The following is a 12,338-nucleotide window of genomic DNA, read 5'->3' on the forward strand; positions in this document are numbered from 1 at the left end:
TTAAAAGAAAGACGAAATAAACCTCTTCCGAAAATAAAGTAAATAAAGTAAATTAACCCGGGTAAGAAAAATGTGATGTATATATACACATTTGTTTATAAATATGAGAAATGTCAATAAAAAGGTTTTTTTTAAAAGTGCCTTAAGAGTCCTAGTTCAGGATTCTCTTGAGGCTAATATGCAGGTTCAGTCAGCAGTTAGGAAGGCAAATGCAATGTTGGCATTCATGTTAGAATACAAGACCAGGGATGTATTGTTGAGACTGTATAAGGTTCTGGTCAGACCCCATTTGGAGTATTGTGAGCAGTTTTTGGCGCTCCAAGGAAAGATGTGCAGGCCTTGGAGAGGGTCCAGAGAAGATTCACAAGAATGATCCCTGGAATGAAGAGCTTGTCATTTGAGGCGTGGTTGAGGTGTCTAGTTCTGTACTTGATGGAGTTTAGAAGAATGAGGGGGATCTCGTACGGAGAGGCCTAGATAGGTGAATGTGGAGAGGATGTTTCCACTCATAGGTGACATCAGAACCCAAGGGCACATCCTCGAAGGGACAATCCTTTAAAACAGAGATGAGGAGGAATCTGTTCAGCCAGAGGGTAGTGAATCTATGGAACTCATTGCCAGAGAAGGCTGTGGAGTCCAAATCACTGAGTGTCTTTAAGACAGAGATAGATAGGTTCTTGATCAATAAGGGGATCAGGAGTTATAGGGAGAAGGCAGGAGAATGGGGATGAGAAACATATCAGCCATGATTGAATGGCAGAGCAGACTCGATGAACCGAATGGCCTAATGAACGAGCTACCTAGCCAACTGAGCTAAACCGGTCCCCAGTTATTAGATCAAATAGCAAAACAGTGGCTTCAGATTTAAAGTGTTTCTGAAAGAGATGACTTACCTTCCCTGGCCTTGGGTTGATTCTCAAACTTTTGTTCTTAACAAGACACTGCAACAAAACAGTGCAATAAATTATAAGCTAACCAACTGGATGCTTCAGTCTCACAGTTGACAGAGTTATCAGTGTCACATATGCATCACCCACTTTTTAATATAAGCCTAAATAATTAATTTTAACATTTAACTTCCTGATTTATAATCACACATCGGATGTTTTGTTATTCATTTCTTCACTGGAATGCTTGATGGAAGTACCTCATGATAGCCTCTTTTCCTGAGACAAAGCCGGCATTGCACCGGAAGGTGGACTGGCTTTCGCTGGAGAACAGGACGACTAAACGTGGGAGATCTTGCACTGTTCACCTCATTAATTACACAACTGCGATGAGCACGTCAAATCTCATGGGAGGGGCAAGCTGGAAGTAGCCCCGCCCCGCAGCGTTATACTTAAACAGCATCCTGACAGCCAGCCATTCACTGCAGGGCAAGACCTCTGGATTCCATAAAAGAAAATGTTCAGGTAAAGGCAGCAACCTCATGTTCAGCGATTGCCACCTTGGAGATTCCTCACCAGGCGGTCGAGGAAAGGCAGGATATCCTCTTTCTAAGGGGATTGGAGCAGGAGGCCCACCTGGATGATCATGTCAGCCTGGTAGGAGGTCACCAGGGTGGTGAGCACCATGATGTCTAAAGGAAGACCACCCTGCAGTGCAGAAAACTGATGAGTGATTTCATCCACTCCATTAACAAGTCAAACTTCGACTCACTGAAAACTCATAACGGCATCAAGATTATGTTACGGTTCCAGTTGATGTTATAACTGGATAGGAAGATCTGAAAATGGAACACTGGCTCAAAAGAGCATAACTTTTATTTTTTACTGGGAAAGCTGCACTCTTCTCCTGAGTTTGCGCGCTCCAACTCCGTTGGTCTATTGGGTCACATGACACTCCGGGACCTTGCCTCCTTAAAGGGGCACACTACCACATCCTCGTCCCTTTAAGTTCCTGAATACATTCTACAATTAACAAAGGAACTATTTATAAAAATGCACAAGTGTCTCTCAAAACAATCTCTTATAAGATAAGTTGTTCAGGAGACTTCTTGATCCTTTGAGAGTGATGCAATTCCTTAAAGGGTGCTTCAGGAGAGTAGGCAAAGAAATAGCATATGGTGCAGTGGTTAGCACTGCTTCCTCACAGCACCTCGTGTTTGCTGGGATTTTGCCCATAGATGTGCAGGGTAGATGGATTGGCCATGCTAAATTGCTCCTTAATTGAAAAAAATGAATTGGATACTCTAAGTTTTTAAAAAAACTTCTTCAAGATTAGCTAGATACTCCTCCTCGGCCACTCTTGTTATCAGTACATCACCTAGATAGACAATCACCTGGGGTTGGTCCTGTGCTAAACTTTCAATCGTGCGCTGGAAAATCACACACACAGAAGAGACTCTGTAAGGTAGTCGGGTATTCTGTTGTAAGCATTTGTTGGAGTGTATGGTGACACATTTCATGGATGTTTCATGTCACTATAATTGTTGGTACGCATGACTTATATCAAGTTTAGTAGAAGTTAAGCCTCCTGCCAATTTAGCATATAAATCTTCCTTTGTTGGTATTGGGCATCAGTCCAATTTGTTTGCCCTTTCACAGTGAATTTGTAGTCCCCGCATATCCTGATGGTTCTATCTGGCTTCATCATTGGCATGAATGAAGCCGCCCATTCCGAAAACTGTACAGGTTTGATGATACCTAATTCTTCGAGTCGCTTGTGTTCAGATTCAACTTTCTTGTGTAAGACATAGGGAATGGATTAGGCTCTGAAAAACTTGGGCATGGACTCAGGATGTGGGTGTCGCTTGCGCAAAGGATGACATCCCCAGCAACCCAGTGAGGAAGCATCTAACACAGATGCAATATGCGGACAATGACTGTGAGTTATGTGTAATGTTTGAGCTAGCCAATGCAATTACTCATTCTCTCTTTTTTTCCATTCCAGGTATGAACACGAAGATGGTGAGGACAGCATCCTCCTCTGAAGAAAGCCCCTGGCCCCAGGCCACCTCAGAGGAGGTGAGGAGGTTGATGAGGGTCCCTTACCTGTTGAGCAGTCACTGCATTCACATGCATCCACCACCAGCATAGAAACACACATCACAGTCAGACCTAGAAGTAAAGTAGGCTCCTATTTCTTATGTTCTCAATCAGCCCTAGGACAAATGCAAATGATGCAAAGAGATGTAGGGGATCATCAGGCAGAATTGTTGGAGGCTGTCAAGAGTCTGGGATGAGGGGTAGAGGAGTTTGTTTGCCTTCTGTCTGATGGCATGACTCCAGAATGCGGGTGCATGCGGGTGGCAGCCACCTTGAAGACTCAGGTCCAGATGTTTCTGCTGGATTTCCATTTGGACCTGCACTCCATCACTCTAGCCATGGGTGGGATCCAACAGTGGCTAGGTGAGAGGGGGATGGGGAACCTCTGTCGTGTTATTCACCCTGGGGTAACACGGACTGCAACAGGATGCAGATGAACTGTAAAGCATACACCAAACGTAGGCGTTGCTTCAATACAATTTATTGAACTTCTGTAACAATGCACACAGCTGGCTGTGGGTTGACACTCTACTACTCTAAGTGTGCTAACTCTAACTTACTAGACCAGGCTAGCTCTGATTCACGTGTAGAAGGTGCTGACTGATATACACACCCTGACTGTCACTACAGTTGTCACCAGTGGAAAGAGGCGGAGTGCTGATGCCTCGTGTGTTTTATAGTTGGAAGCCCCCCCTCTGGTGTTCTGTCTGGTGATTGGTTGTGTTCTGTCCTGTATGTTGATTGGCTAACGTGGGTGTCTGTCACTGCCTGTTTTTACTTCATGATGTGCATGGGTGCATATTATGACAGCCTCAACCTTACAAGTGCTCCTTCCCCTCAAGGAGTCAGGGAGGGGTCCTTGGCCACTCACAGGCAGAAGGAGCGCCAATCAGGCACTCCAGGGGTATTCACCCAGGACCATTCCAAGGGTGCTACGTCATTTCACCTCCCCTTTGCCAGGAACCTCACCGCCACTAATGGGTCAGCATGAGGAGGATACACCTGCCCCAGAGCAGGAGACCCTCAGCTGGCTGGGGCCATTGAGGCCACGGGTCTCCATAGCATGGCCACAGACATCCTCTCAGGCAACAGGGCACAGCAGTCTGCAGGCTGCCTCCACCTCTGCTACAGATGAGAGGGCTGCACCGAGATGTAGTGGTAGGTTGTTACATTAGAAAGTTTTGAATCTATACTAGTGGCATGGGTGTTCACTTGTTGTATGTACTTTGCACTTTTGTAAATATATTCTGCTCAATTCATTTTCCAAGTCTCATGAATTAAGTGGATATTTCAGGCGATACCACGGTCTGCGTGCATTCAAGGATGAAACATGTCACCCCACCGCCACAAAGAACTCCCACCTGGAACTTCAGATTCACTGATCCCCACATGATTTCACCACAGTGAGCAGACTTTCTATCCACATCTGTGCCATCAGCAAAGGCACATAATCTGTGAGCATGATAGCTGGACAAGACACTTGGCATCCTTTAATCTCAGGCAGACATCACGAGGGTACGGTGGAATTGTTCATCAGGCTTGGTTTTTATCCTGCTGCTGTCCCCCTTTCCAGGTAAAGGACATACTGGAGGACCTCCTGTTCACACATGAATGTTGTGCCTTTTGTAGACATCCATCTCCCTCTATCCCCTCATCCCTGTCTCGGACTGCAGCCAAGGGCAAATGTCACAGAATGAACAGCAACTCCACACCTTGCTGGGATCTCAATGTTATGAGACACATGGTTCTGGGATAAACCTGCTGCTGTGTGGACTTCACTTTAGTGTAAGGATCACAGCTGACCACAGTCCTCTTACACATCGTCACGATTATAAATGTGTTCCTTTAGTCAGCCAATTGTTCGGACCTTGAACTCCACCCACCGAAAAAGACCCTCCCCCACCCACTGTTTATATTGAGAGCATTGTTTTGTTGCTGCAGAAATGGTGCATGCCTCTTTCAAAGCCCACTCCCCCACATTTTACCCACCCTCTGTCACCCACCAACTTCCCCTGCATCACCATTAACCCACCAGATGTGACCTGTACCTTCCTCTCTGTTACCCTTGAACTTCCCCCTCCTTACCCTGGACCCTGTCACCATCCATGCCTGTCGACATACCTTTTCGCCCCTCAGAGCCCACACTTTTTACCATGCCCCCCCCACCACCACCCTGCCTACGGCCATTATCTATGCCACCTTTATTGCCCCCTTCCATAACCCATTCAATGACACCTTTACCTGCCAGACAGATACCCTAAATCTCTCACCCGACCTCACCCAACTTCTCCTTCTGACTGTCACTCTTTTCATCGGTATCCTGAGTTCTCCTCCCAGGACCCCACAATCGACTCCAGACACTTCTCTCGAAAACACAGTGCCCCTTTCCCTGGACACTCTACCCCCCCCCCCTACCCCCCCTCCTCCCAATTCAGTCTTCCAGCCTTCTACCCCCGCTTTGGGTTTTTGCCCCTTCCACCCCTTCCAGCCTTCAGTCCATCCACCCAATCAACCTTTGCCACTTCCCACCCCTCTTCCAGCTTTTGTTCATTTGAGTTCCCTTCTAGCCTTTGCTCCTTCGAGCCCCCTACTTTCCAGCCTTTGCCTTATCCAGCCTTCATCTCTTCCAACCCCCTTTCCAGAATTCCAGCCCTCTTCCAGTCTTTAGGCCCCCTTCTACACTTCTGCCTTCACTCCAGCCAGTCACCCCACTTTCCCTGTGTATCACCTCACTTTCCCTGTGTATCACCTCAATCTTGGCACAGCTTTGCACTCGGATCCTGAGAGTGGTCTGAAAGAATGGGGAAGGCAGTGTTGACTGCCTGCTGCTTCCAGGAAGGTGTCTCCCTCACCAGGTGCATTGTCATGATATGCAAACATGCAACTAATGAACACTCAGAATAGGGCACAACCAATGGGCAGTCAGGACACTCAGAGGTGGCATCACCATAAGGGGGCATGACATAAACACTATAAAAGAGATGAGGCACTCACACCCTGCCTCTTTCCACAGACAGACATCTAGAGAGTTAGACAGGGTTGATCAGCAGCAGCACACCCCAGCAAGTGGCTTAGAGCAAGCTGGTACAGTTAGACTGAGTTACAACAGTTAGATTAGCAGAGAGTCGAACTCATTTGAGAACTGTGTTAATAGTTCAAAAACACGTTGGACTCATTTCAGAGTCTGGAGCATCCTTTAGTTAAGACTGCATCAAGTAGCAGCCTGTGTTATCCGAAGCAGCATAACACAACATGATACCAGGAGTGACTGTTCAATCTATTTAGTTCAACTCAGCAAGATCCGTGACAACCAGCTACTAAATACAGGCACAATGGACAAAATTCAGGCTCCTCATCAGCTCAGGGCCATTGGCAATCTTAGTGCCAACTCGCGATCATTCAAGCAGAAATTTCAACTATACGTGGAAGCATCCAACCTCAATGGCGCGACCGATGTGTGGAAGATAGCTCTTCTACTCACCACTGCGGATGACCATGCGATAGAGATCTTCAACTCCTTTCAATTTTCCGAAGGGCAGGACAAAACAAAGTACCAAATCATCCTGGACAAATTAGACATCTACTGCGAGGTGGACACCAACAAAATCTTCGAGCGCTACATCTTCAAGCAGAGGATGCAAGGTAAAGACAAATCCTTCAACTCCTATCTAACTACCGTTAGACTGCTAGCGCAATCCTGCAACTTCGGTGATATCACTGACTCCATGATCAGAGACCAAATCGTTTTTGGAGTCCACTCTGATCCTCTGCGAGAGCAATTGTTGAAAATCAAGCACATGACCCTGCCAGTCGCGATTGAAACGTGTACTGTGCTTGAGCACTCTAAAAATCGCTATTCACAGTACAAAATGGCAGAAAGTGAAAAACAAGCCTCCCACGAGGTGGAGAATGTTCAGGCCATCTCCTGGATGCAGCGCCTCCACATTGACGTAAGCAGCCATTTTGTGTGCTCTTTCCGGGGCCCGACGCGTGCGCAATGCAATTGGGAACACAAAGCGGCCAAAAATCACACTGCGCAGGTGCAGACATCCGAGAACCGCACCGCACATGCGCAACAACGCACTGAGCGTCGACGTCATGACGTGTGCGAACCGCCCATTTTTTAAAAACTGCCCTGCAAGAGGCAAACTCTGTTTCAACTGTGGGAAACCAAACCACTATGCAGCCCTGTGCAGATCTGCACCACCAGTCAGGAGCCAGCGCTCCCAATTCCGACAGCGGCGCATCAGAAGTGTGCAACATCGAATGCATGACTCTGATGCAGGCAGTGCGACGGAACCAGATGATGAATACCTGGACAACACTTACCGAGTGGGCATTATTACGAAGTGCGAATACTCCACACCGGACACATTGCAAGTCCAATCAATCCTGGCCGTGGATTCCGAGGACGAATGGCATGCAGTGATGAAGGTCAACCACTGCCCCATCCAGATCAAACTGGACACAGGTGCCTCCGCCAACCTGATTTCGCAGGTGGACTTCAAGAGAATCAAGAAACCCTTCAACAATCCTTCCAGCTGCCTGCAAACTCCTGGACTACAATGGAAATGCAATCAAAGCACTGGGGTTCTGCCATCTGCAGGTGTCCAGCCGACACACACAAGCAAGCTTATGCTTTGAGATTGTCAAGCCAGACAGGGCGTCCCTGCTAGGTGCGCACGCCTGCAAGCAACTGAGCCTCATTCAAAGGGTCTACATCACGACGCCGTCCCATTCGGATCTTCAGGTCAGCATCGACGCCATCCTAACCCAGTACCCAGCTGTATTTAACGGGATGGGCACGCTGCTGTACGAGTACAAGATTCTACTGCGGCCTGATGCCAAGCCAGTGGTCCACGCACCACGATGAGTCCCAGCTCCACTGAGAGAGCGCCTGAAGGCAGAGCTCACGAGTCTACAACAAAAAGGCATCATCTCCGAGGTCACTGAACCAACCGACTGGGTCAGCTCGATGGTGTGCGTAAAGAAGCCTTCGGGGGACCTACGCGCCTGCATTGACCCCAAGGATCTAAACAAAACCATTATGGGGGAACATTACCCCATCCCGAAGAGGGAAAAAAATGAGATGGCACACGCGCCCTTCTTCACAAAATTGGATGCATCCCAAGGATTTTGGCAAATCCGACTTGAAGAATCCAGCAGAAGGCTCTGCACCTTCAACACTCCTTTTGGCAGGTTCTGCTACAACCGAATGCCATTTGGCATAATCTCGGCATCAGAGATTTTCCATCGCATCATGGAGCAGATGATGGAGGGAATAGAGGGGGTTCGTGTCTACGTTGACAATATCATAATCTGTTCCACAACCCCAGAGGAACATGTGTCGTGACTCAAGAAAGTATTCTGACGCCTACATGAACATGGCCTCAAGCTAAACAGGTCCAAGTGCTGTTTTGGGACATCCACGCTGAAGTTCCTGGGCGATCAGATTTCGTGACACGGTGTGCGCCCGGACACAGACAGAATTAAAGCCATCGAGGCAATGAATGACCCTGAGGACAAGAAGGCAGTACTGCGCTTCCTGGGAATGGTCAATTTCCTTGGCAAGTTCATCCCGAATTTGGCCACACACACCACGGTCCTACGCAACCTGGTGAAAAAATCAACTGCCTTTGAGTGGAAGGCGGAGCACCAAATAGAGTGGCTGGAGCTGAAAGCCAAGCTCACCACTGCACCCGTCCTTGCATTCTTTGACCCAGACCGAGAGACTAAGATATCCACAGATGCGAGTCAGGATGGCATTGGGGTGGTGTTGCTTCAAAGAGACAACACGTCATTCTGGGTACCAGTAGCATACGCGTCACGGGCAATGACACCCACTGAGACTAGATATGTGCAGATTGAGAAGGAGTGTTTAGGTCTTCTCACCGGCATCCTCAAATTTCATGATTATGTCTACGGCTTGCCAACATTTACGGTTGTGACGGATCATAGGCCTCTGGTCCACATCATCCAAAAGGACCTGAGCGACATGACGCCTCGTTTGCAGAGAATTCTGCTCAAACTCCGAAGGTATGATTTCAATTTGGTGTACACACCTGGCAAGGAGCTCATCATCGCCGATGCATTGTCCCTCTCTGTCAACTCATCCAGTGAACCACTGGAGATCATCCAGCACATTGAATTGCAGGTACAACTGTATGCAAGCACTCTCCCGGCAACAGATGAGAAGATCGTTCTCATCCGAGAAGAGACGTCCAAAGACTCCCTGTTGCAGCGAGCCATCCACAACCTCAGCAATGGCTGGCAGAAAGGGCAATGCACTCAATTCTACAACATCAAGGATGGCCTGACACTGATCGATGGCATCCTGCGCAAGCTGGACAGGATAGTCATCCATCTACGTCTCCAGAGCATGGTGCTGCGGCAGATTCATGAGGGACACCTGGGCATAAAAAAGTGCAGACGCAGGGCCCGGCAAGCTGTCTACTGGCTGGCATCAACCAGGACATCACGGACATGGTCCTGAACTGCGAAACCTGTCAGAGGTTCCAACCAGCGCAGAGCAAGGAGACGCTCCAACCACATGACCTGGAGACCTCTCCGTGGTCCAAGGTTGGCATTGACTTCTTCCACGCGAATGGTCGTGACTATATCTTAATCATCGATTACTTTTCGGGCTATCCTGAGGTGCGGAAGCTGCCAGTCCTCACCTCACGGACCGTCATCAAAGCGTGTAAAGAGACATTCTCATGGCATGTCATCCTGAACACCGTCATGAGCGACAATGGCCCGTGCTTCCACAGTCGAGAATGGTCCACGTTTGCCAAGAGCTACAATTTCAGGCATGTCTCCTCCATTCCGCACTATCCGCAGTCCAATGGCAAAGTTGAAAAAGGTGTGCACATCGTTAAGCAGCTCACCTGCAAGGCCTTGGACTCCGCTTCTGACATACACCTTGCACTACTTGCGTACCAGGCGACTCCCTTGTCCACTGGCATGTCGCCAGCTCAACTGCTAATGAACAGGGACCTGCGGACGACGCTTCCAGCCATACACCTGCCCAACCTTGATCACCTCCCGGTGCTGCAGAAGATACAGCAGCTTCGTGCCAGCAAGAAGCAGGGCTATGACGCACATGCCACCGATCTGGACTTGCTATCCCCAGCAGACACGGTCAGATCAAGATACCGGATGGTGGGTGGTCAGCTCTGGCTGTCGTTGTTCGACAGGCCGCGCCCAGATCCTATGTCATACATATGGCTGATGGCTCCATTGTGCGAAGGAATCGAAGGGCACTGCGAAAAGCTGCTTGCCCACAACCACTTTCCCCTCCATTTCCACATGTCGAATTGCCACCTCCAGATACCTCGAACCACGAGGCCACCAGTCGTGCCTCCCACTCGCCTGCCAAGACACCGTCATCCCCCCCATCACCTCTCCGGCGGTCAACGAGGATCAGGCGCAAGCCTCAGAGACTGGACTTATGAGCATTTGTTTTGTTTGCTCTGTATTCCTCAGTCAGTCATTAGACAGACACATTCACATGTATATACATCTACAAAAAAAAAGGGGGAGATGTCATGATATGCAAACATGCAACCAATGAACACTCAGAATAGGACACAACCAATGGGCAGTCAGGACACTCAGAGGTGGCATCACCACAAGGAGGCATGACATAAACACTCTAAAAGGGATGAGGCACTCACACCCTGCCTCTTTCCACAGACAGACATCTAGTGAGTTAGACAGGGTTGATCAGCAGCATCACACCCCAGTACGTGGCTCAGAGCAAGCTGGTACAGTTAGACTGAGTTACTACAGTTAGATTAGCAGAGAGTCGAACTCATTTGAGAACTGTGTTAATAGTTCAATAAACACGTTGAACTCATTTCAGAGTCTGGAGCATCCTTTAGTTAAGACTGCATCAAGTAGCAGCCTGTGTTATCCGAAGCAGCATAACACAACACATACTACTTATGTTCTGTCATGAAACAAACATTCCCACTGGCAGGGTGCTAAATTTGTGAACTAAACAAGATTCCAGTGTGTTGGTCATTTAATGAGCATTTGTGAGATGCAAATTAGATTCTTGTCATTGTTCCATGGGACCCTGAATCTGCAATGAAAGTCATGGGAACCAGACGCCAAAGTAATTTCCTGTTGCATGTTGTTTTGGTGACATCATGAGCATGGACACAGGGAGTGGCCATTGAAGGTATGCGGAATGACAAGATTGTGTCAACCAACATGAAACACTGATTTAATGCTAGCACTGTCAATTTGGAGTTCAATCACAGAATTCCTGCAGTGCAGAAGGAGGCCATTCACACCATCGGGTCTGCACCGACCCTCTGAAAGTCCACCCTACCGAGGCCCACTCCCCTGTCCTATACCCATAACCCCACCTAACCTGCATATCTTTGGACACTAAGGGGCAATTTAGTATGGTCAATCTCCCTAACCTGCACTTCTTTGGACTGTGGTAGGAAACTGGAGCAACCAGAAGAAATCCACGCAGACACGGGGAGAAAGTGCAGACTCCACACAGTCACCCAAGGCCGGAATTGAACCGGGGTCTCTGGTGCTGTGAGGCAGCAGGGCTAACCAGTGTGCTACCGTGCCGCGAATGTGTCAGTTCACATGCACACTTGAACACAAAAAAAAGGAAGGACTCCCCATCTGTGCTTTCGAAAAGGATCATGAACAACTTACTAGATAGTTGCTAATTGACTTCTATTGTCTTGCTACTCTTGCCAAAGTGTTTGATGGTTTCTAAAGTTCTTTAAAGTGACTTAAATCTCGAGGAAGCGGTGCAGAATATGCTGAAGGACATTGTCATGATATCAATGTCAAGGACAAACCATTTTACCCCAGACACCATTGCTGTAGAATGCATTCCCCATGGACTACAGCACAATAGGGAGAAGGAGCAGAGCTGACATTGACCGAGACAAGCTGCTAGAAGAGGGAGGCTGAGGGGAATAAGCCCTCTTGGTAACAGTGTAGAAATGCTACAGTGCAGAAGGAGGTCATTCCGCTCATGGAGCCTGCACTAACTCTGTGAAAGCTCACTCTGCCCAAGCCCACTCCCCCATTCTAGTCCAGTAACTCCACGTAACCTGCACACCTTTCTTATCAGACAGATGCAAGAGTAAAACATGCTGATCCATGAGGATTGCGGGTTTCCCATGGTGCAGGCTGCCATTAATTGCAGGCAAATTCAAAGATTGTGACTCTCTTTCAAAATGGCGGCCCGATCTCGAAGTTCAACCCTCTAGTGTTAAAAAAAATTCTAAGTGTGGGCTAAACCGGTGAGAAACACCCCAGGGCTCAAAAAAGTGACTAAGTGTCATTGGAACTCACCAGTAGAGCCGGCGGGAG

At 48.3% G+C, this 12,338-nt stretch overlaps 1 protein-coding gene across 1 annotated transcript in view; it reads right to left on the bottom strand.

Annotated features, from left to right (window-relative positions):
* The window catches only part of LOC140427982 (uncharacterized), a 158,342-nt gene that overhangs the window by 92,437 nt on the left and 53,567 nt on the right, over nucleotides 1-12,338 (bottom strand). Inside the window, exon 3 of the mRNA XM_072513907.1 lies at nucleotides 894-941. Within this exon, the coding sequence (XP_072370008.1) occupies nucleotides 894-941 (48 nt within the window). The remainder of the gene's footprint in view (nucleotides 1-893; nucleotides 942-12,338) is intronic.

This window comes from Scyliorhinus torazame, chromosome 8 (genome assembly GCF_047496885.1).
Source record: "Scyliorhinus torazame isolate Kashiwa2021f chromosome 8, sScyTor2.1, whole genome shotgun sequence".
In the NCBI taxonomy this organism is placed as follows: Eukaryota; Metazoa; Chordata; class Chondrichthyes; order Carcharhiniformes; family Scyliorhinidae; genus Scyliorhinus; species Scyliorhinus torazame.